Source organism: Oryctolagus cuniculus, chromosome 1 (assembly GCF_051225735.1).
Source record: "Oryctolagus cuniculus isolate XC-2025 breed Fujian yellow rabbit chromosome 1, ASM5122573v1, whole genome shotgun sequence".
Taxonomy (NCBI): domain Eukaryota; kingdom Metazoa; phylum Chordata; class Mammalia; order Lagomorpha; family Leporidae; genus Oryctolagus; species Oryctolagus cuniculus.
In genome coordinates this window covers 19,041,425-19,066,646 of record NC_142867.1, presented here as the reverse complement: position 1 = coordinate 19,066,646, position 25,222 = coordinate 19,041,425, and the positions used below count along the sequence as shown (strand labels likewise).

The 25,222-nt window shown below is 40.8% G+C and overlaps 2 protein-coding genes across 4 annotated transcripts in view; one reads left to right on the top strand and one right to left on the bottom strand.

Moving 5' to 3' along the window:
- CKAP5 (cytoskeleton associated protein 5) overlaps positions 1 to 25,222 on the bottom strand; it is a 113,019-nt gene that overhangs the window by 54,173 nt on the left and 33,624 nt on the right. For all 3 annotated transcript variants that reach the window (XM_089327065.1, XM_008270443.5, XM_002709083.5), the window contains 8 exons: positions 24,046 to 24,139; positions 18,808 to 19,001; positions 16,187 to 16,393; positions 10,850 to 11,021; positions 9,600 to 9,732; positions 8,915 to 9,015; positions 7,111 to 7,224; positions 2,989 to 3,093 (listed from right to left, as the gene is read on the bottom strand). In XM_089327065.1, the coding sequence (XP_089183191.1) occupies positions 2,989 to 3,093; positions 7,111 to 7,224; positions 8,915 to 9,015; positions 9,600 to 9,732; positions 10,850 to 11,021; positions 16,187 to 16,393; positions 18,808 to 19,001; positions 24,046 to 24,102 (1,083 nt within the window). In that variant the 5' untranslated portion in view covers positions 24,103 to 24,139. The remainder of the gene's footprint in view (positions 1 to 2,988; positions 3,094 to 7,110; positions 7,225 to 8,914; positions 9,016 to 9,599; positions 9,733 to 10,849; positions 11,022 to 16,186; positions 16,394 to 18,807; positions 19,002 to 24,045; positions 24,140 to 25,222) is intronic.
- Positions 5,541 to 6,081, top strand: LOC100339454 (small ribosomal subunit protein eS27-like). Its single transcript, XM_002709484.6, has one exon. The coding sequence runs from the start codon at positions 5,630 to 5,632 to the stop codon at positions 5,882 to 5,884; it is 255 nt and encodes an 84-aa protein (XP_002709530.1). The 5' UTR covers positions 5,541 to 5,629; the 3' UTR covers positions 5,885 to 6,081.

Sequence of the window (25,222 nt, the reverse complement as noted above, 5' to 3'; positions counted from 1 at the left end):
AAAAAAAAAGCTATTTCCTTTCTTGAAGGGCACAAAAATCTTATGTAGAGATAATCAAGAGCTCTCATTTTGTACCTCTGTGGCAGAGTTTCTGAATCTATTTTCTGCCTCTACCTAAAATACAACCATGTAACAATTTCTATCAGTAAAATCTCTCAGTAGACAAAATGATTCTTAATGAGGTGGACTCAGGCTAGGGAAACTGGTATAGCATATATTTCTTCCTACCACCCAAGATTCTGATAAACCTCACTGTACTGGGATGTCTCTTATTCTTTTACCACACCAATAAAAAAAGAAATTATAGCAATTTGGTTCAGAATTTACCTTCTTAGTGAAGTCCTGTTTATCAGTGAGGATAAAATTTTTAAAAACTTGTATTTTATCTTTTAAGCTATTACTAGTTCATTAAATGTTAATATAAATTATATATAGTGACTTCCTTTTTTTTTAAGATTTATTTATTTATTTGAAAGTCAGAGTTATCCAGAGAGAGAGAGAGAGAGAGAGAGAGAGAAAGAGAGAGAAAGAGGGAGGTCTTCCATCCGATGGTTTACTCCCCAACTGACTGCAACGGTTGGGGCGGTGCCGATCCAAAGCCAGGAGCCAGGAGCTATCCCCGGGTCTCCCATGTGGGTGCAGGGGTCCAAGGACTTGGGCCATCCTCCATTGCTTTCCCAGGCCACAGCAGAGAGCCGGATCAGAAGAGGAGCAGCCGGGTCTTGAACCGGTGCCCTCATGGGTTACCAGCGCTTTCAGGCCAGGGCGTTAACCCACTGTGTCACAGCACCAGCCCCTAAACTGATTTTCAAATACTGTGTGTCAGCAAAAATTGAAGACTCACTTTATAATACTAGGAGTTAGTCCTTTGAAAATCAGGATATTTTAATGGGTAGAAAGCTAAGATTCAGTTTCGTAAGTATTACCCAAAAGTTTATAAATAAAGAAAATAAAACCAAACATGCCAGCCACTAACATATTTGAACCACAGCACATGTTTTAAAGTTTTAAAGAAAGAAAAAAAGCCTCCAAACTACAGAGCACAACAAAGTGAAACAAAGCCAGAATCAGCACTCAAACTAGAGGACCAGATAATTATCCAACGATGAGTTAGTAAAACAAAATGGATTTTAAAAATTGCTTTCTACCTCGAAAAGCTATTTTTAAAAAATATTTCTTGGCCGGTACCGTGGCTCAATAGGCTAATCCTCTGCCTGCGGCGCCAGCACCCCAGGTTCTAGTCCCGGTCGGGGCGCCAGATTCTGTCCTGGTCACTCTTCTTCCAGTCCAGTTCTCTCTCTGCTGTGGCCTGGGAGTACAGTGGAGGATGGCTCAAGTCCTTGGGCCCTGCACCTGCATGGGAGACCAGGAGAAGCACCTGGCTCCTGGCTTCGGATCAGCGCAGTGCGCCGGTCGCACCACGCTGGCCGCAGTGGCCTTTGGGGGGTGAACCAACGGAAAAGGAAGACCTTTCTCTCTGTGTCTCTCACTGTCCACTCTGTCAAAAATAAAATTTTTTTTTCTTTATTTTTTCAAAGAGTTACAGAGAGAGGAAGAGACAGAGAGATAAAGAGCTTCCATGTGCTGTTTCATTCCCTTGATGGCAGCATCAGCCAGTGCTGGACCAGGCTGAAGCTGGGAGCCAGTAGCTCCATTCAGGTCTCCCATGTGGGTGGCAGGCATCCAAGCATTTGGGCCTTCTCTGGTCCCTTTCACAGGTCACGAACAGGGAGCTTTATTTGACATGGGGCAGCCAGGACTCAAACAGGCACCATTTAGGGGTACCAGTATTAAAGGCAGCAGCTTAACCGGTTTCGCTAGAACACTGGCCCCATGAAAAGCTATTTTTAATACAGTAGTATAAAATATCCTAATAAGTATCAAAAAATGAACCAAAAGCTAGTTAATACATTCATAGCATATACAATATGGATTTCATATTACTATTAAAAACCTGTAATTTTGTTCTAATTTATTATTTACTTGTCTAAATATTTTACAAGCCCATCTTTTTATTTCCCTTACAATAAGCCAATCATGATTTACTTATTTTTGATCATGTCTTTTTTTCATCTAAGTTCTCTAAAAGTATTTTTAATGCTGTAAGTAAGCAATTTCCAAATACCACAGCTCCAGTGAGGCTAGATATTAATTTCACAATATACACTGACACATGATTATGGATTATTAGAAACTCTTGAGTCATTCTAGGAAATCAAATGGCACAGTGTGTTAACGCCCTGGCTTGAAGCGCCGGCACCCCATATGGGCATCGGTTCTAGTGCTGGCTGCTCCTTTTCCGATCCAGCTCTCTGCTATGGCCTGGGAAAGCAGTGGAAGAAGGCCGAAGTCCTTGGGCTCCTGCACCCACGTGGGAGACCTGGAAGAAGCACCTGGCTCCTGGCTTTGGATTGGCACAGCTCTGGCCATTGCAGCCATTTTGGGGGGAGTGAACCAACAGATGGAAGACCCTCTCTCTCTGCCTTTCTATAAGTCTACCTTTAAAATACATAAATAAATCTTTAAAAAAAAACTTAACAAGAAATTCGCTTTACTTAAAATATAAAAATTTATTCCAAGGGGCTGGTACTGTGGTGTAGGTGGTTAAGCTGCCACCTGTGATACTGGCACCCCATATGAGTGCCAGCTAGAGACCCTGCTGCTCTACTTCCAATCTAGCTCTCTGCTAATGCACCTGGGAAAGCAGACATGATGGCACAAATACTTGGGCCCTTGCCTCCCAAATGAAGCTGCTGGTCCCTGGCTTCAGCCTGGACCAGTCCTGGCTATTGTGGTCATTTGGGGAGTGAATCAGTGGACAGAGGAGCTCTTTCTCTGTGTTTCTCTTTGTAACTCTGATTTCAAATACATACATCTTAAAAAAAAAAAAAAAAAAAAAAGCCAGAGAGTTTCTTTAAAGCATAAAGCAAACTAGTTTGCCATTTTTTATAATTTATTGATTTGCATACAAAAAGGAATGTTACTTACATGTCCTGCATATTGTCCAAATTTCTTCCTTAGCCCAACAGCCAGGCCTGTAAGACATTTTGCTGCCAAAGCTACCAACATGACATTGGTGTCCTTTCCTACAACCTACAAAAGGAGAGAAAAAAGAAAAACTGCCATGACTCTGTAGAAGAATGTTGAAAAATATGTTCTGTGTGGGTGCAAACTGATGAAATCTTTACTTAATATATATCAAATCGATCTTCTATATATAAAGATAATTGAAAATGAATCTTGATGTGAATGGAATGGGAGAGGGAGCAGGAGATGGGAGGGGTACAGGTGGGAAGGAAGTTATGGGGGGGAAAAAGCCACTGTAATCCATAAACTGTACTTTGGAAAATTATATTTACTAAATATAAGTTTAAAAATAGTAAAAAAAAAAAAGGATTTTGAACATAAAAAAAAATGTATTCTCGAACTCTTATGTTAATGGATGACCAATTCTGCTTCCGACAAAAGAGGAAAGATTTCTCTTCGATAATGGCAAATTTAGGAGCCTCCTTTCATTATGTTTAAATTCCTAATTTAAAGTTTTACCAATAAAACATACATAAAACCACAGCTTAAAATTGTTAGTTCTCCAGTAGTGGCAGTCTGGGCTGTCAGCATTGCACAACTGTAGAAGATTCTAACAACAGTAGAGAAGCTGGAGGTCTCATGATTTTGTTTTGGGGCAGGGAAACCAAAAGAGTATACTCTGAGATACCACAGAACAGCAGCTAGTATTAACACCCAAGGAGCACCAGTAGAAACTGCTGTAATTTGGATGGACAATCTATCTCTCATTCCCTCTCTCTAATTCAGACCTTCAAATAAATAAATTTTCAAAAGAAAGAAAACAAACTGCTGTAGGTGCTTTCGGGAAATCCATGGGGATTCTAAATTGCACATACAACTCCTCTGAGGGAGCTTGTGACCTCAGACATTTTAGTCATCGAGTGATGCATTCAGATCTGATTGCATTGAGAGTCTCTTAGCAGATTCTCTTCCACCACAGTTTACACTATGTCGTCCTATGATACAATCCATAAAGCCCAGCACTTCGCTACACTCATGGGTAGTAGAGGCATCTGTATCAATTAAGCAAGAAAGTAACTATTACTGGGCTCCTTCCTGGGGTAAGATGGTCTTGGAAAGTTGCACTGCTTATAAATTCCCCTAAACTGCTGTTTTTTCATTCTTTCCCCAGAAGTAACATCTACATTCTACTTTAAAATTTATCCAGTCCCTTAGTTCCATAAGCAGAAGCACCTTACACAACTCCTAATATGTAGCCCACAAGTAAGGTCTAGCTGGCACCTATTTACATTCCTTAAGTGCTGAGGAATAAGGATTAAGAGACTAACATTTATTAAAGACAAACTAAGCAACACTATTTTGCAGGTGCTTCATAACCATTTTTACATCTAGTTTTCACCCAAACCCTGTGAGATAGATACAATTATCATCTCAGTTTTAGTTTTGCAATTTCAAAAATTAGAGGTTAATATGGCCAAGGTCATGTAGCTAGCATATAGCAGGGCGTGATTCAAGTCCAGGATAGTTCTGACTCCAAAGCTTTTGCCCGCTGTACTAAAGGATATTCATCCTCTGAACCCATGGTATGATAAGCCCATTTTCCTGATGAGATCAGATACTTCATGAATATTTTGTTAAATCTGTAATTACTATAAGTCTATGGAGAAAACCAATTCCATTAAGTTGTACTGAACTTGTTAATAGCATTTGTAAACATTCTGGTTATTTTTACTTACCAGAATACTTGGATATAATTTAGATGCTAGACTTCATATTTGGCATCTAAAACTATACGGTATATTCTAGCAATGGTTATTAAAAACATGCCAGACTCTTTTCCAAGAAATTCTAGTTCAATGAATCTGGAATGGGATTTGGACATCAGTGTTTTTTTAAATACAGCTCAAAATGTGGTTTTTGTTATATGGCCCTAATTATAAGCTATCATTCCATCTCTTTCTTAGGAAGTTTCCTCTTCCTACTCACTCAGCAGTAACCAGTGGGAGCTAAATCTATAGACACTCATGATACTAAGGTAATGTTAATGAAGATTTTGTGAATCTATTATATCTAAAATGGCAAAGGCTGAATGAACTTATAGATGAGCAACAAATGAAATACCCTAACATAGTACCTGTGATCACATGCATTATCATATATCCTAGTTTGACTTAACAAGTTATATTAAACTGGGAAATCAGAACGGGAAAACAGAAAAATGCTATTTTTCAGAAAATAATGTATGTAAGGTACTTTATTCCAGATAAGAAAAAATTAATGACTTCTGTTTTCTCAGTGACTTCTATCTTAGACTGGGAAATAAAGTTTTAGATTATAACCTCAATTTATTCTAAACATTTGGAAATTTTCAATAATGAAAAGTACTATCTCTTCTCTCATAAATCAGGACCATAGCATTAAAATGCTATGTACTTTGAAGTAATTATCAGTTAGTATTTATCTTTAACTAGTATTAACAGTTAAAACACAAACACATTGTTGACAGGCAATAATCAGTTAAACCCACTGTGAATTATTATGTTCAGAAAACTAGGGGAGTAGCCAGAACCAGCGAGAGGCGCCGGGCTCGCGGACCGCCGACATGCCCTTGGCTAGAGATTTACTCCATCCCTCTTTGGAGGAGGAAAAGAAGAAACATAAGAAGAAACGGCTAGTTCAAAGTCCGAATTCTTATTTTATGGACGTAAAATGCCCAGGTTGCTACAAGATCACCACGGTTTTCAGCCATGCCCAAACAGTGGTTCTTTGTGTAGGCTGCTCCACAGTTTTGTGCCAGCCTACAGGAGGGAAGGCCCGACTCACAGAAGGCTGTTCCTTTAGAAGAAAGCAACACTAGTGACCCACACAAACTCCTGGATTTGTGTTCTCACAGAAAGCCTTATCATAAGTTCAGTGATTCTAGTGAATCTACTAAGATAATGTAATTTTGTTTGATTTTATAAGGTATACAAGCTTTCCCCTATTTTGATGTCAGTTTTTCAATAAAGTTTTGATTATGGGCAAAAAAAAAAAAAAAAAAAAAAAAAAAGAAAACTATGTTGACTGCAGGTAGTAATTAAAGAGGAAAAAGGCACAAAGACTAAAAGTGAAAAATGACTAACGCCATATAAGAAGTCTTAAGAATATGTAATAAAACATTCTGAAGCCCAAATCTTAATCTCAAGATAAAAAAAATAGTTATCAACCACTACCTATAAGGAATTAAAGTCAAACAAGTTACGGGTAAGAGGCATCTTACAAATAACCTATGAAAACAAGAAAACCCAAGACTATGTTAAGTGAGGTGCTAACTCAAAGACAGCTTTGGGATGGGCATTTAGCCTAGCAGTTAAGATGCCTGAGTCCAATATAAAGGTGACTGGGTTCTATTCCTGGCTCCTGGCCCAACTCCAGCTTCTGGGAGACAGCAGTCATGGCTCAAGTCATTACGTTCTTGACATCGAGGTGGGAGACCTGGTGTAGGGTCCTAGCTTCTGTGGGCCCAGAGGGCAATGAGTCAGCAATTCAGTCTCTTTCACACACACACACATAAACACACACTCCACCACCACCACTGCCACCAAGAAGATAGCTCAAGAAATAACTTCAGGAATATCCTAAGGAATTTCAAAATGAATAGTTTTTCATGACATTCATTAAGGAAGAAAATGGGAAATTAAAGGGAATTACTTGACTTAGACAACAGAAAGAAGAGATTATGATGGAGGGAGAAGGGATCTGCCTGTATCTTATTCTTCAACAGCATTCTTTTTCCATTTCCACATTTTTGATTTACTTCTGTGAAGTCAACCTAATACGGATATGAAGTTGGTTTATTTGTGTATAAACATAGATAGTATCAAATTTTAAAAACACATTTCAGGTTAATTTATACAACTGAAGTTAACTTCTCACTTTAACCACTAAATTAAATTTCTTTTTACTTTATTATGGCTTTTGATTGACTTCTCCCATTGCACTATGTGTAGGGAAAAGAAATTTCTACTGCTACCCAAACTGATAAAGAAAAATTCAATGGCCTGGACGGTTGTTAGCAATCAATGCTGAAAGTTTTCATTTTACCTTCTTTAATGCTTTTACTAGATCCGCATAATCGCCTGCTTCCAGTTTGGGGTTTTTCACTAGTACCTCTACAGCCTCCAGGGCTTCTTTTCTCTCTTGCCATTTTTTTGCCTCCTGTAAGACACAATCTGAGTTACTTGTAGAAGAGAACATAAGAGGACAGAGTAAAAATCTGTTTCTTGCACTCTACTAATTCAAAGATATAACATTTTTGTTTTCAGAAACTTTTTCTATTTCTAAAGCTAGTTTTAAAAATTGCAAAACTATGCAATTAGAATATTTTATTCACTAACACATGCAATTTTTTAAATATATAACATATTTTCATAAGATTTCCTAATCCTAATAGACTTTTCCACCTCATTTTCAAGGCAAATGTTTATTATGTAAGTGTCAAATGGAAAATAAGGATATAATGACACATTTTTAGTCCATTTCATAGTGGCACAATTACAGCAGATAAATTTCCCTACTAACAACATTGAAAAGACCAGAAAAGGACAATCACATAACCAGCAACCAAAATTCTAATCCTGGAGATTCGTTTTCTAGATTGTGAGTATAATATCCTTTTATTTGATGCTATAAAATACACTTCACTAGAGATCAAACAATCATTCAACAATTTGAACACCCACTATTTGAAAAAAAAGTGAGGATTACAAAAATGATGACAAACACCATTCTGGAGGAGATTAGAGTTCAATTCATCAAATATTTATTTGCTAATCAGAAATTAACAGGATACTCGAGTTGCTGATAGCAGAGCTGGATGATCTCTAATAAGTACCAGCTGTGACCACCATGAACACTACACAAGCTGCTCTGGTAAAGGGTAAGAAGCCTAACCTAGCTTAGACAGTCCCATGGAATTTCCCCTAAAAAGCTATCTTTAGGGAGACCTAGAGGATGAAGAGGTATCACTGAAGTAAATGAAGAGACAAGACTGTCATAGGCAGAAAGAACAGAACATGTTAAGGTACAGAATTTTTTTTAAAAGAATGTGGTACTTTTGCTACTGGGAGAAGTTCAGTATGGTTGGAGCATGGAGAGTGGGAGCAAATGAGATATGGCTAAAAGGTAACTGGGGGCTTCAAAGGTGCTATAGGTGGCCTCTGTGGCCACAGGATGATTTCAGACATCATATCAAAACCCATGGAAGCCAGGAAACAGTTAAGAGTTTTAATATGGGAAAGTTTACATTATCAAAAATGTTAATGACACTGTGAAACAGGATGGGAAGGAGGTAAGAGCAGACACAGAAGTCGTGTGAGAAGACTACTTACTGCAATACTGAGGCAAGGCATGATGGTGCTAGTAGGGATAAGAGCCTGTTTCTCAACTAGGGATGATTTTGACTTCTAGGGGATATTTAACAAAGATTAGAGACATGACTTAAGGGATGCCATTACTGATAGCCCGTGAGTGAAAGCCAGAAGAGATGCAGAATATTCTACCATATACAAGACAGTCAGAACAAAGAATTTTGGGGCAAAAAATGTCAATAGTGCCAAGGTCACGAAATCCTAGGGTAAAGTAGTGGCAATGGGGATGGAGAACAGGGGATGAATTTAAGAAATATTTAAAAGCAAACTAGAGAGAAAAGAAAAAGAAGTCAGAAATAGTGTTCTGGTTTTTGGTAAGACAAGTAAAAGGATACCATTAATAGGTATATATACAAAGTAGTATAGGAACAAAGAAGAAGCCACAAACTCTACTAGGAGGAGAGAGGGCATGCATTTTCTAGGATATTCAAATACTTATTTAGAATTAAACAAATAAAAGACATTTAACCATTACTCACTATTTTGTCATAAAAGTCTTTGGGAAGTTTGGAAAGAATTTCTACTGCTTCCAAAAGCTCATAAGCATCTATCTGTGGCACTTCATCACCATCATCACCACCTTCAAGGAGAAAAACAAAACGAAGCTAAGAATGAGTAGACTTTTTTTTTTTTTTAAAGATTTGTTTATTTGAAAGACAGAATTACAGAGAGAGGTAGAGACAGAGAGAGATCTTCTATCCGCCAGTCCACTCCCCAGATGGCCGTAATGGCTGGAGCTGCGCCAATCTGAAGCCAGAAGCTTCCTCCAGGTCTCCCATGAGGATACGGGGGGAAAGGACCTTTGCCATCTTCTACTGCTTTCCCAGGACATAACAGAGAGCTGGATCAGAAGTGGAGCAGCTGGGACTTGACCTGGCACCCATATGAGATGCCAGCACTGCAGGCGGCAGCTTTACCCACTATGCCACAGCACCAGCCCCATCCCCAGGTAGAATGGTTTTTACTTATTAAACAGTCATCAGTCCTTTCTGTATTAAAATTTTATAAAGGCTGTGAATGGACTGGATCAGAGTTATTAACCCTGTATCCAACCTATGTTTTATGAAAGGCAATCCTCCAAAATATGTTCAGTGAACATGTATACTTAAGGCAGTGCCGGTTCTTGCTAATTTTTATTGGAATCAAGGTCTAATGTTGGCTTACCTCCCTCAGCATCTCCACCAGCAGACTGCTGCTGTTCCAGTTTAGCTTCTAGTTCTTGCTGGGAACGCAAAAATCGACTGGGTTTGGGAGCACCTGTTGGCAGTTTGACCCATTCCTCTTCTAGTTCCTTCAACTGTAAATATCATAAAATATGTTTAAGATATATCTACATTCTGCCATTAGAGGACATATTTAATATTTATATTGACTGATACGTTAGGACACAATTTCTTATTTATGTGGCTTGAACAGAGCAGACAAGAAAAGATAAATTTAAATTGTATATATTTTGTAGCATAAGTGAAACTGACTTATTTTTACTATGCTAAAGATATATGTTTAAGTACTAAGAAAGAATAAAATCAACTTTTTAGGACATTCTCATTAGTTCACTAATTCAGATATATTTGCTTCATTGGGTAAGTTCAATTGGGTAAAACCAATTTTAATGAAAAGCCAGATAAAACGCATTTCATCCTGAACCCTAGAAGGTAGCAGTGATGGCTCAAGTGGTTGGGTCCCCTGCCATCCAAGTGGAAAAACTGGATTGACTTTCTGGCTCCTGTCTTTTGCCCCAGTTAGGGAACACTGAGGGTATTTGGGAAGTGAACCATGTAAATAAATGAATAAATTTAAAAAAAAAAAAACAAAATTCATTTCATTCAACAGATGTTAAGTCCTGCCATCCAAAAAAAATTATAAAGTGATTATTTATTTATTTATTTATTTGGATGTCAGCGTTGCAGAGAGGGAGAGAGATTTTCCATCCAATAGTTCACTCCCTAGATGGCCACAATGACCAGGGCTGAATCAGGGTGAAGCCAGGAGCTTCATTCAGGTCTCCCTGTGGGTGGCAGGGGCCAACACACTGGAGCCATCTTCCACTGCTTTTCCCAGGCTGTTAGCAAGGAGCTGGATCAGAAGTGGAGCAGCAGGGACATGAATCAGCAGCACCTGTATGGGATGTCAGTGATGCAAGCAGTGGCTTTACCTGCTACACTGGCCCTGACAAAGGGATCTTTTAAATTGCTATAGATTTAACACTAGTATGTTAGAATCATTGAATGCATAGTATTAATCTGAGAGGACGATGTGACAGCAGAGAAAGTTAGCTATGTTCAGAAAAATCAACTGATTTCAAAATTTCAAAGGAAAAAGTAACATGGAAGGACAGAATATCAATAACAATAGGAAAGAAGTATCTTCATATTAAACTTATGCAAAGCCAACCAGAAAACACTGTGCCTCACCTGGACAGAGTTTATGTTTTGTAATGGGGGCCTCAGAGCATCCCGAATCCATCTATAAATCTCCACAGCAATTAATTTGGCTTCATCTCGAACAGCCTTCTCTCGAGATTCAAAGAGTTTTGGCAACACTTTGATAACTGGCTTCAGCAAGATGATTTTGGAACCAAATTCACTACAAGCAAAATATTGGGGGGAAAATGGTCAACATGCAATGTGCTTGGGTAGAGGTAATTTTCATTCATTCAAACACATCTTCATACCCGTATATTAACAGAGTAATACAGGTTGTTTTCTTAAGGTAGCAAAAGAAAGTGAACTGGAACTCATAACCATGTATACATTTAGGTGTCATTCTCTTCAGAATATTCTTTAATGTCTGGGACCCAAAATAACACCATCACTTTAAAACAAACTTTCCAGGTAAAAGTTGAGGAGCAGCTCAGACCTATTAAGGATCAACACATGTAATATATTAAATATTTATGTGAATACATATGAAAGCTTAAAAATATGAGCAAATAAATTGGCTTATAAAAATTTAGATGAGAACTTTTAATAGCTCCTATAAATAAGGTGATTCAATGTATGAATCCTGGAAGTTAGGTGTTTCATTCCTGATTTTGCAGTTATCATACTATAACTCTGGGAAATTTAAATCTCTCCTTGCTTCAGTTCAACATGGGGAAAACATTTACATTCTTTTTTTTTTTTTTAAAGATTTTTTTTTTAATTTATTTGAAAGAGTTACATAGAGTGGCAAAGACAGAGAGAGAGAGACAGAGAAAGAAAGAAAGAGAGAGAGAGAGAGGTGTCTTCTACCGGCTGGTTCACTCCCCAAGTGGCTGCAATGGCCAGACCTGAGCTGATCCAAAGCCAGGATCCAAGAGCCTCTTCCGGGTCTCCTACGTGGGTGCAGGGGCCCAAGGACTTGGGCCATCCTATACTGCTTTCCCAGGCCACAGCAGAAAGCTGGATTGGAAGTGGAGCAGCTGGGACTAGAACTGGTGCCCATATGGAATGCTGGTGTTGCAATCTGGGGCTTTAACCCACTGTGCCACAGCGCTGGCCCCAACAGTTGCATTCTAACTTCATTTAAAGAGATAACTTTTTTATTCTTATATTTCTGTCACATATTGTATTTTCAAGTTCCCAACTGGCTAATTTTATCTTTCTGATACCACTGCTAATGTATCTGAACAACAAATTCTGGAGCAGGAAGGATTTGGTTATGAAAGAACAATGAAAATCTATGTTAGTAGTAGGACTTCAAATATGTCATTTACCTATTATCTAATGTGTACATTTGTCTACATTCACACAAATGCACAAAACGATTCAAAAATAAGCTCTACTTCAAGAGATTAAAGAAGACTGCTTATAGACTTTCCTAGAAAGTGATTTTTATAACACACCTGGCTTTGTGCTGTTAAAGTATAGATATCATAAAGTGAAAAACAGATCACTTCTAAGATTTCCTTTAAAATGCACTGTATTTTGGCCGGTGCCGCGGCTTACTAGGCTAATCCTCCGCCTAGCGGCACCAGCACACCGGGTTCTAGTCCCGGTCGGGGCGCCGGATTCTGTCCCGGTTGCCCCTCTTCCAGGCCAGCTCTCTGCTGTGGCCAGGGAGTGCAGTGGAGGATGGCCCAAGTACTTGGGCCCTGCACCCCATGGGAGACCAGGAGAAGTACCTGGCTCCTGCCATTGGATCAGCGCGGTGTGCCGGCTGCAGCGCGCCGACTGCAGCGGCCATTGGAGGGTGAACCAACGGCAAGGGAAGACCTTTCTCTCTCTCTCTCTCTCTCACTGTCCACTCTGCCTGTCAAAAAAATAATAATAAAAGAAAAAAATGCACTGTATTTTATTAGAAAGGGACATTTTAACTTGGCTCAGCTAACCTTTAAGACTGAAGGAAGGGGCTAGCACTGTGACTCCACAGGTTAACACTCTGGCCTGAAGTGCCGGCATCCCATATGGACACCGGTTCTGGTCCCAGCTGCTCCTCTTCCAATCCAGTTCTCTGCTATGGCTTGGGAAGGCAGTGGAGGATGGCCCAACTCCTTGGGCCCCTGTACCCACATGGGAGCCCCAGAGGACGCTCCTGGCTCCTAGCTTCAGATCGGTACAGCTCTGGCTGTTGCAGCCAATTGGGGAGTGAACCATCAGATGGAAGACCTCTCTCTTTGCCTCTCCTCTCTCTGTGTAACTCTGACTTTCAAAGAATAAATAAATCTTAAAAAAAAAAAAAAAAAAAACAAAAAAGACTAAAGGAAAAGGATGGCTCTGTGGTACAGTGGGTAAAGCCTCCACCTGTGACACTGGCATCGCATATGGGCATTAATTTGTGTCCCAGCTGCTCTACTTCCAATCCAGTTCTCAGCTAATGGCCTGAGAAAAGCAACAAAAGATGGCCCAAGTGTTTGGGGGCCCTGATACCCACGTGGTAGTCCCAGAAGAAGCTCCTGGCTCCTGGCTTTGGCCTGGCCCAGTCCTGGCTGTTGCGGCCATCTGGAGATTACAGGTAAAAAAAAAAAAAAAAAAAAAAAAACACAAAACAAAACAAAAAAAAAACTTGTGTGTATATGTGTGTTTGCATGTGTGTATATTAAAGATTTATTTATTTCTCTGAAAGGCAAAGTTACAGAGAGGCAGAGCCGAAAGAGAGAAGTCTTCGATCTGCTGGTTCACTCTCCAAAAGGCCTCAATGGCTGGACCTGCACCAATCCAAAACCAGGATCCAGTAGCTTCTTCCAGGTCTCCCGAGTGGGTACAGGACTTGGGCCATCTTCCACTGCTTTCCCAGGCCATAGCAGAGAAGTGGATTGGAAGTAGAGCAGCCGGGACTCGAATTGGTGCCCATATGGGATGCCAGCACTGCAGGCAGTGGCTTCACCCACTACACCACAGCAACGGCCCCTATATATATATTATATATATATATATATAATATATATATATATATATATATAAGATTTAATTATTTATTTGAAAGTCAGAGTTATACAGGGAAAAAGAGTCAGGGGGAGAAAAGGGGAGAGAGAGAGAGATTTTCTATCCACTGGTCGCTCGCCAAATGGCCACAATGGCTGGGGCTGGGCCAGGCTGAAGCCAGGAGTCAGGAGCTTCTTCATTTCCCAGGGCCCAAGCACTTGGGCCTTTATTCTCTATCCTCACAGCACATCAGCAGGGAGCTGGATCAGAAGCGGAACAGCCAGGTCTCAAATCGGCACCCATATGGGATGCCGGCATCACAAGCGGCAGCTTTAACTGCTACACCACAATGTCGGCCACAATATAACACATATCTTTATTAAAACATTACTAAAGGTGCCAGTATTGTGGTACAGATCAAGCCACTGCCTGTGATGTCAGCATTCCATATGAGCACCAGTTCGAGTCTTGGTTGCTCCATTTCTGATCCAACTCTCCACTTATATACCTGTGAAGGTTGAAGATAGCCCAAGTACTTGGACTCCTGCCACCCATAGAGGAAGACTCAGATGGAGTTCCAGACTCCTGGTTTCAGCCCAGCCCTGGTTGTTGTGGCCATCTAGGGACTGAACCAGCAGATGAAAAGACCTTTTTCTGTTTCTTTTTCTCTCTAACTCTGCCTTTCAAATAAATAAATACACAAATATTTTTTAAAAAGAGCTATTACTAAGGATAGAACAAGACTATTGATAACTATGTGAATTCACTAAATTTCTTTTCTTTTGTTAAAGATTTTACTTATTTATTCGAGAGACTGATTTACAGAGAGAGAGGTAGAGAGAAAGGTTTTCCATCTGCTGGTTCATTCCCCAAATGGCTACAACGTCCGGAGCTGGGTAGATCTGCACTTGATCTTAGCCAAAGGGCTGAGAAGCGATAGGGTAGATCTGAAGTTAGGAGCCAGGTGTTTCTTCTGAATGTCCCACATGGGTGCAGGGGCCCAAGGACTTGAACCATCACCTACTCCTTTCCCAGGCCATAGAAGAGGGCTGGATCATAAGAGCAGCCGGGACTTGAAATGGCACCCTTATGGGATGCAGGTGCCAAAGGTGGGGGAATAGCGTACTATGCCACAGTGCTGGCCCCCAATTCACTAAATTTCTAAGATGATGCAATGAGTGCACTACACATTGCTCATAGAAACACATGCCTGTAACGCCGTAATACACAGAAATAAGGAAAATTTTTATCACAAGAATCTAAATGAAAGTCAAATTTTATAAAAGAATATAATGAACCACATGAGAGACAAACTTCAAGAATTACCAAATTTTCACATAAAATAAACAAAAGAAACCAGCTTTCCCAAGATGTAGGTCACAGAGCAAATTACAGAGTTGAGCTGGGATGCTCTTCACTGTTGGGATTTCACTGGAGCTGCTTTCTGAAGTATCTCATGTGGATAGCAATGAGAACAGGATATCAGATTAGAGGGTCTGCCAAATCAGAACAAACTACTGATTTGTTTAATTCAGAGTTCCATAGCAAATTACAGGCACTTGTTCCTGAAAGAGATTCCATTCATGAAAAACTTCAACCCCTAACAACTCTTACATAAGAATAAGTTATTTTCTATTTGCTGTTGCTCTGCTGTTTAAAAGCATGTAGCATGTGCTTCTACTTTACTAAGAAGGCATCTAAAATAAAGGTTTTCTTAGGCAATAAACAATGCCTTTAGCCAACATTTTAAAGTATATAAATCTATGCTTGAGCATATCAAGAGAAAACTGCTTAAATACTCTGAGGAGTGTTTTTCTACCTACCAGCCAACACTTAATCTGAAAACACATTAGTAACATTCCTTGCTCATCTTAATTAGAAATGGATTTACATATATATATATATATATATATATATATATATATATATATATAAAGCAACATGGTGGAGCTAGTAAAGCCAGCGCTTGCAATGCCAACAGCTGGTATGGGTGCCAGCTTGAGTCCTGGCTGCTTCACTCAATCCAGCTTTCTGCTAATGGGCTGGGAAAGGCAACAGAGGATGGCCCAAGTGTTTGGGACCCTGCATCTACGTGAGAGACCTCAAAGAAGCTCCTGGCTCCCAACTTCGGATTGGTCCAGCTCCGGCTGTTGCAGTCATTTGGGGAGAGAACTAGCAGATAGAAGATATCTCTCTCTCTCTCTCTCTCTGTAACTCTTTCAAATAAATAAATTCTCATGACACACTTAAGGCTAAAATTACTCAAAACAAAGACCTTCTCTAGGTCACTGTCCTGGTTGTTGTGGCATGCCAAGTCATGTTCAACAGTTTTCATTCCTGTTAAAACCAGGAACCCAAACTCAATCAAAACACTCTAGTTAACTAAAACTAACAAAAGAGTCTTACCTTAAGGCTTTCCTCAGTGTCTCTATACAGGCCACTACAATCTTGGGGTTCTTATTGTCCAGGCCTTTTAAGAGCTCTTCTTGCACAGCCTCTGCTTTCTCAATTTCTATGTACATGAGACAAATCTCTATGCCGAGCTCCTTGGCTTTCGCCTTGGGCTGGTTGAACACTTTACTCACAACACCTGACACAACTTCTCCTGTGGTTCTGTAATATAAACAACCACCATCATACACAAAAACTATAGAAAGGGTTGGAGACAGGTCATGGAATGGAGTGTAGTAGTAATTTTATAATTGCTAACATATAAAGCAAATGAGTTTCTAATTTTAAAATCCATTTAAAAAATTTTTAAAAATTTGTGTATAGTATAAAAGTTTAAGACATGTCACACCTGACAAGGTTTGAGTTTATAAATGCGGAATTCAAATCAGCAAAAATCTTTTAAAATCTCATAATCCAAAAAAAGTTATTGTAAATTTTTTGATATCCATCCTTCTAGATGTTAAATAAGCATGCACCATGCACCACACACACACACACACAAACACACACACAGATAAATGTGTATAAATTACCAAAACAGAATTACAGAGTGCTTGCTTTTTGGAAAAAAAATTAAAGTCATTTTAAAAATTTCTTACGACAATTTCTTCAGAGAGAAAGGATATTTTTAATAACAAAAGATGGCTCTTGACTCCTTTACAAGTAAGTTAAGTACTTCAAATCACTTCTAAATTAAAGTCTGGATTACTGGGAATTACTATATTACTAAGGATTGAGTGGGTTACGATTACACATTACATTTGTCAAAAAAACATGTGCTGGCACTGTGGCTCACTAGGCTAATCCTCCGCCTGCAGCACTGGCACACCGGGTTGTAGTCCTGGTCGGGGCACCGGATTCTGTCCCAGGTGCCCCTCTTCCAGGCCAGCTCTCTGCTGTGCCCCGGGAGTGCAGTGGAAGATGGCCCAGGTCCTTGGGCCCTGCACTGCATGGGAAACCAGGAGAAGCACCTGGCTCCTGGCTTCGAATCAACGCGGTGCGCCGGCTGCAGCAGCCATTGGAGGGTGAACCATTGGTAAAGGAAGACCTTTCTCTCTGTCTCTCTCTCTCACTGTCCACTCTACCTGTCAGGAAAAAAAAAAAAAATTTCTGGTATCAGAAGAAAAATGAAATTAAAGAGTAATGGTTTCATTAATGGTGATTATGGTTAATCAAACTGTCAAATGATTAACTTTACTAGAATAATCTTAAGTAAGTTAAAGCACATATTTTTTATGCAATTAAGTCAATAATTTAACATTTCTGGTTGTTGTTTAGAAGGTTCCTTTCAATACAAAGACTAGAGTTAGAAAAACGAGGTTTATGAAGTTTAGGAGAGTGGGGTGGCTGATCCAAAGCTCAAGTCAAACAGGTCAGGAGTCACAGGATTTACTTAGGTAGCATTACCTCTTTCAAGATAAAAATGTCTAATAACTGAAAAATAATCTAATAACAGAAAACTGATCTCAAGATCATCTATCTAGGAACCTTTTTCCAAAAAAAAAAAAGTTTTGTAATGCTCAATGTCTTTATGAGATTCTTTGTATGTCTTTCTACTTTTTAAAAATAATTGTTAAAAATTTTAATTGACTGGGCTGGCGCCCTGGCTTACTTGGCTAATCCTCCACCTGTGGCGCCGGCACCCCGGGGTTCTAGTGTCCCAGTTGCTCCTCTTCCAGTCCAGCTCTCTGCTATAGCCTGGGAGGGCAGCAGAGGATGGCCCAAATACTTGGGTCCCTGCACCCGCACAGGAGATCAGGAGGAAGTACCCGGCTCCTGGCTTCGGATCGACGCAGCGCCGGCCATAGCGGGCATTGGGGGACTGAACCAACAGAAGGAAGACCTTTCTCTCTGTCTCTCACTGTCTATAACTCTCTCTCTGTCTCTCTCTCTCTGTAACTCTGCCTGGAAAAAAAAAATTTTTTTCAATTGACATAAAATTGTATATGTTTATGGGGTACCATGTAATGTTTCACATATATACATACATACATATATTGGATAATGTCCAATCAGGGTAAAACAACATCTATCTCCTCCAACATTTAACATTTCTGTATAATGAAAACACTGAAAATCCTTTTAATTTTTTAAAAAGAAATATACAGTACATCATTATCTATAATCACTCTACTGTGCAAAAGAACACCAGAACTTCTTACTCCTATCTAACTATATCAGTACCCATTAAACATTTCCCCATCTTTCCTGCCCTTGGTCAAATTCTGATAATTCCTTTGTCAACAACCTGATTTTCTTCTAAGAGTTATTAAAGGCTTTTCTTTTTGGTTTAGAATAATTCCCATACAAAAAGCTCAAAAGGAAAATCACTTGTTCATCAAACCTCAAGGTAAAAATTTAAGGTTTAATTTAATTTACCTATCTGTAGCAATCTCATGCACCACTTAGATTAGATTAGTAGAGACTCAATGAAGAATAAGTATCTATAAAAGCAAGAAGATTAATACATGTTGAAACTGCTAATAACAAAGGACAGCAAACTATAGGTATACATAATTTAGTATCTTTAGCATTAGATGGGTTTTTACCAGAATAGTTGGAAAAAAGTTACTTACTTTCCTGCTACATGGGCATTTTCAACATAAACAAGTGCAGCTTCTAATCCTTTCAATTGAACCACTGCATTGGAATCAGTGACAAATTTTTTAATCAGTCCTAAATATTTGGACCATTCTGGGCTTTTTTCATCTTTTATTTTCTGGAAGATCTTCAGGGCCTCTTCATATCCACTTAACCTTGCTTTCCATAGCTAAAAGAAAAGTAATATTTTGAAACAAAACAAAATTTAATGATATTATAATCTACTGTGATTTTGGGGTAGGTCAGTAAAATTAATATCCTATACCAACAAATATGAACAAAGAACTCCATGACTGAAATAAGAAAGTTTAAATAAACTTAGTTTTCTTTTTTTTTTTTTTTTTTTTTTTTTTTTTTTCTCTTTTTTTTTTTTTTTTTTTTTTTTGACAGGCAGAGTGGACAGTGAGAGAGAGAGACAGAGAGAAAGGTCTTCCTTTTTGCCGTTGGTTCACCCTCCAATGGCCGCCGCGGCCGGCGCGCTGCGGCCGGCGCACCGCGCTGATCCGATGGCAGGAGCCAGGAGCCAGGTGCTTATCCTGGTCTCCCATGGGGTGCAGGGCCCAAGCACCTGGGCCATCCTCCACTGCACTCCCTGGCCACAGCAGAGGGCTGGCCTGGAAGAGGGGCAACCGGGACAGAATCCGGCGCCCCGACCGGGACTAGAACCCGGTGTGCCGGCGCCGCTAGGCGGAGGATTAGCCTAGTGAGCCGCGGCGCCGGCCCTAAACTTAGTTTTCAAAAAAGATTATCCACTAAACTTCTTACAAACGTTTAATATTGATGACACTCTGGCAAGGTCATGTAAAATTTATAACAGGCCAGGACTGGCTGGCATTGTGGTAGAGTGAGTTAAACCATCACTTGTGACACCAGCAATCCAATTTGGAGTCCCAATTGGAGTAGTTATTGCTTTATGATACAGCATTAAAGATGTGACAACCTGGGGCTGACGCTGTGGCGCAGCGGGTTAACGCCCTGGCCTGAAATGCCGGCATCCCACATGGGCACCGGTTTAGTCCTGGCTGCTCCTCTTCCTATCTATCTCTCTGCTATGGGATAGCAGTAGAGGACGGCACCCACATAGGAGACCCAGAGGAAGCTCCTGGCTCTTGGCTTCGGATTGGCGCAGCTCTGGTGGTTGCGGCCATCTAGGGAGTGAACCATTGGATGGAAGACCTCTCTCTCTCTCTGTCTTTACCTCTCTATAACTCTTTCAAATAAATAAAATAAATCTTAAAAAAGGAAAAGAAAAGAAAATGCTTCTGTTATTTTTAAAAGATTTATTAATTTATTTGAAAGTTACACAGAGAGAGGAGAGGCAGAGAGAGAGAGAGGTCTTCCATCTGATGGTTCACTCCCCAGTTGGCCTCAACAGCCAGAGCTTCGCCAATCCGAAGCCAGGAGCTAGGAGCTTCCTCTGGGTCTTCCACGTGGGTGCAGGGGCCCAAGGACTTGGGCCATCTTCTACTGCTTTCCCAGGCCACAGCACAGAGCTGGATTGGAAGAGGAGTAGCTGGGTCTCGAACCAGCGCCCACATGGGTTGCCAGCGCTTCAGGCCAGAGCATTAACACATTGCTTCATAGTGCCGGCCCCACGCTTTTGTTTCTAAGAAAAGAAAGCTGTCTACCCCACTACATGATGCTTTTAGGCACTCATAAAGAAGGCATTACACATTCTGCAGAACTGGAGTAATTAGATCAAAAGAGTAGAATAAATTATAATCATAAATTGTTCATTTTTAATCATTTAATCCAGATTTGACGTGTCCATTTTCTAAGTTTCAAAAACAAATAAATGCTCAACAGACACAAATAGAAAAAAAAAAATCCGCCAGTGCCGCGGCTCACTAGGCTAATCCTCCGCCTTGCGGTGCCGGCACACTGGGTTCTAGTCCCGGTCGGGGCGCCGGATTCTGTCCCGGTTGCCCCTCTTCCAAGCCAGCTCTCTGCTGTGGCCAGGGAGTACAGTGGAGGGTGGCCCAGGTACTTGGGCCCTGCACCCCATGGGAGACCAGGAGAAGTACCTGGCTCCTGCCATCGGATCAGCACGGTGCGCGGGCCGCAGCGCGCCGGCCGCGGCGGCCATTGGAGGGTGAACCAACGGCAAAGGAAGACCTTTCTCTCTGTCTCTCTCTCTCACTGTCCACTCTGTCTGTCAAAAAGAAAATCCACCAAATCACACTAGATTAAAAATCTCTTAGCACATGGCAACCAAAAATTAGGAACTCTTCAAGCGATCCATCTATTCTGTCTTCCCCCTTCAGTGAAAAAGAAAGTTCTAAAAATCTCTCCCACATTTGTTTTGCTGCAGTTTAATATACACCAATAATTTCTATGCTAATTAAAAAAATCTAACTTGCTCACGGTTAATCTGATTTTATCTGAAGAGATAACATACTGATTATTGATATTCAGCTAATTTATTAATTAGGTTAAAAGAATGGTCCTGGGGAAGATACAGGACCTAGCCTCCAAATTTCTATCCTTCATAGGTACAAAGTAGAAAACCAAATCTGGGGGGCCAGGCCTGCGGCGTAGCAGGTAAGGCTGCCACCTACACTGCTGGCATCCCATATAGGCACTAGTTCGACTCCCAGCTGCTCCACTTCCTACCTGGCTCTCTGCCGTGGCCTGGGAAATCAGTAAAAGATGGCCCAAGTCCTGAGACCCCTGCACCCCTGTGGGAGACCCAGAAGAAGCTCCTGGCTCCTGGCTTTGGATCAGCACACCTCTGGCCGTTGCGGCCAATTGGGGAGTGAACCCGCGGATGGAAGACCTCTCTCTCTCTCTCTCTATCTCTCCATCTCTCTCTGTAACTGACTTTCAAATAAATAAATAATCTGAAAAAAAAATCAATCTGGAAAATACCATACTCAGTGAAATAAGCCAGTCACAAAGGGACAAATACTGAATGTTATCCCTGATCTGTGATAACTAATAGAGTACCTAAAAGGAAATCTGTAGAAGTGAAATTGACACTTTGAAAGCAGTAACTTGAATAGCCCTTGTCTTGATTGTCAAGGAACCTTTTTTTTCCCTTAATGGAGAATGGGACTGGGAATGGGAGAGGCAGGAGGAGGGTAGGAATATGAATGGGAGGGTGGGTATGATAGGAAGAATCACTCTAGTCCTAAAGTTGTACTCATGAAATTTGTACTCATTAAATGAACAGTTTCTTTTGGGGGAAAAAAAGGTATAAAACCATGTCAGTTAACCTAGCTTGCATTTTTAGCAATCAACAACCATTAACTTTGAATAGTGAAGATTCACAACAATCTTTTTTTTTTTTTTAAAGATTTATTTATTTATTTGAAAGACAGAGTTACAGAAAGAGGGAAAGAGAGAGATCTTCCACTAGCTGGTTCACTCCCTAAATGGCCGCAACAGCTGGCGCTGGGCTGATCCAAAGCCAGGAGCCAAGAGCTTCTTCCGGGTCTCCCATGTGGATGCAGGGGAACGAGCACTTGGGCCATACTTCACTGCTTTCCCAGGTGCATTAGCAGGGAGCTGGATCAGAAGTGGAGCAGCCAGAACATGAATCAGAGCCCACATGGGATGCTAGCACTGCAGGCTGGCATTATGGCATAGCGGGCATCTGCTGGCATCTCATATGGACGCCAGTTTGAGTCCCAGCTGCTCCACTTCCAATCCAGCTCCCTGCTGGGAACTCAGTGGAGGATGACCTAAGTGCTTAGGCACCCATGTGAAAGATCCGGATGAAGCTCCTGGCACCTGGTTTCGCCTGGCCCAGCCCCGTCCATTGTGGCCATCTGGGGTGTGATGCAGTGGATAGACGACCTATTTATCTCTGTGTAACTCAGACTTTTAAAATAAATAAATAAATCTTTAAAAATAAATACATAGGGAGGCTGGCGTCGTGGCTCAATAGGCTAATCCTCCACCTACGGTGACGGCACACCGGGTTCTAGTCCCGGTCGGGGCGCCAGATTCTGTCCAGGTCGCTCCTCTTCCAGGCCAGCTCTCTGCTGTGGCCAGGGAGTGCAGTGGAGGATGGCCCGAGTCCTTGGGCCCTGCACTCGCATGGGAGACCAGGAGAAGCACCTGGCTCCTAGCTTCGGATCAGCGCGGTGTGCTGGCCACAGCGGCCACTGGGTGGTGAACCAATGGAAAAGGAAGATCTTTCTCTCTGTCTCTCTCTCTCTCACTGTCCACTCTGCCTGTCAAAAAAATAAATAAATAAATAAAAAGCAAATAAATAAATACATAGGGGCTGGCACCATGGCAGAGCACGTAAAGCAACCGCCTGCAGAGCCAGCATCCCATATGGACACTGGTTTGAATCCCAGCTGCTCCATTTCTGATCCAGTACTCTGCTAAGGCCTGGGGAAGCGGCAGAAAATGGCCCAAGTCCTTGGACCCCTGTACCCGCATGGGAAGCCCTGAAGAAAGCTCCTAGCTCCTGGCTTCGGATCAGCGCAGCTCCGGCCGTTGTGGCCAATTAAGGAAGACCCCTCTCCCTCTCTCTGCCTCTCCTGCCTCTGTGTAACTCTGACTTCCAAATAAACAAACAGATCTTTAAAAAAAATAAATAAATGAATAAATAAAAGAACTGTGAAGAACACAAAATAGTTAATATGAGAACTTAAAGTGTAGAATAAATTTTACAAAAAAAAAAAGAGACTGAAATTGTAAAATCTCCTAACTGGTAGATATTTGTTTTAAAAATAATTAAAAATGCAAGAAATTTTTAAATAATTGGGGAAAAAAAGATAATTTTAAAAGACACCCAGTAAGTAAATAATGATATACTGGTAATTCTGGTGACTAGCTAGACTACAGACTACATAGATAAGTGAACTCAAAAAATACAGGGATTCTAAGTACAAGTTCAGAATATACCTCCAAATAAGAGTTTCTTTACAATGAAGTACTACTAAGCAATTAGCTAAGTATACTGACCTGTAGCAGGAGGTGATGGAATTAGGTAGGTAGTCACTTTTTATAGCTACAAATGGTTTTTCACATTACTAATACTCATTTATCTTCCTTCCCTGAATTCTTTTGAGATTCAGAATAACATTTAATTGAGCTAGAGCAACCCACCAATTTTCAATGACAAAAAACAACATTTAACAAAGCTTCAAAATCTGTTTTTGAAACTGCCAATATTTTCAATGCTCCTAAGTAAGAAGTATTAACTGATGATGAAACAAGCCAATGACATTGAAATTGGAGTTCCAGACAAGTCTCACCTTGTGTTCACATTTCTGATCAACTGGCAGTTTCAACCATTCACTGTCATCTCCCATTGTGCTTCCAGCTTCTCCTCAGAATTAAGAGTATTTCCTGGAGAGATAAAAGTAGACACTTATTAACTGTAGTAATCAAGCAGTTTTTTTTTTTCTAAGACGAAATGACTTTTTGAGATCATTTCATCAAGCACACGCCATTAAGAAATAAGCTTGTGGGTCACTGATCAGATGCTCATTTGACTCCATTAACAGAAGATTTTTAAAATATCTACAAATGAGGAGCTGGCGCCGTGGCACTAGCAACCCATATGGGCACTGGTTCTAGCCCCGGCTGCTCCTCTTCCAATCCAGCTCTCTGCTGTGGCCTGGGAAGGCAGTAGAAGATGGCCCAAGTCCTTGGGCCCCTGCACCCGCGTGGGAGACCCGGAGGAAGCTCCTGGCTCCTGGCTTTGGATTGGTGCAGCTCCAGCCGTTGCAGCCAACTGGGGAGTGAACCAACAGAAGGAAGACCTTTCTCTCGTCTCTCCCTCCCACTATCTGTAACTCTACCTCTCAAATAAATAAACAAAATCTTTAAAAAATTTTTTAAAATAAATATCTACAAATTAAATCTACAAGATAGATACAAGCAAAGGTTTTTTCAAAAGTTTCCAAGAAAGCCTGATTTTTAACTATTTACCTAAAATTCCTTATAGAGAGGCTGGCACTGTGGCATAGCAAGTAAAGCCATTGCCTGCAGTGCTAGTATCGCCTGTGGGTGCCAGTTTGAGTCCTGGATGCTCTACTCTGGATTGAGCTCCCTGCTAATGTGCCTGAAAAAGCAGAGGAAGATGTTCCAAGTCCTTGGGCTCCTGTACCCATGTGGGAGACCAGGAAGAAGATTCTGCTCCCGGCTTCAGATTGGCCCAGCTTGTGCTACTGCAGCCATTTGGGGAGTGAATCAGCAGATGGAAGATTTCTCCCTCCCTCCTTCCCTTCCTCCTTTCCTCTCTCTCACTCTCTGCCTCTTCATAACTCTGCCTTTCAAATAAAAAATAAGTCTTTTTTTTTAATTTATTTTATTTTTGACAGGCAGAGTGGACAGTGAGAGAGAGAGAGAGACAGAGAGAATTGTCTTCCTTTACCGTTGGTTCACCCTCCAAAGGCCGCCACGGCCGGCGCACTGTGCCAATCCGAA

Excerpts from the sequence above, each read along its gene's own strand:
- LOC100339454 (XM_002709484.6), top strand. The coding sequence starts at position 5,630 with ATGCCCTTGGCTAGAGATTTACTCCATCCCTCTTTGGAGGAGGAAAAG.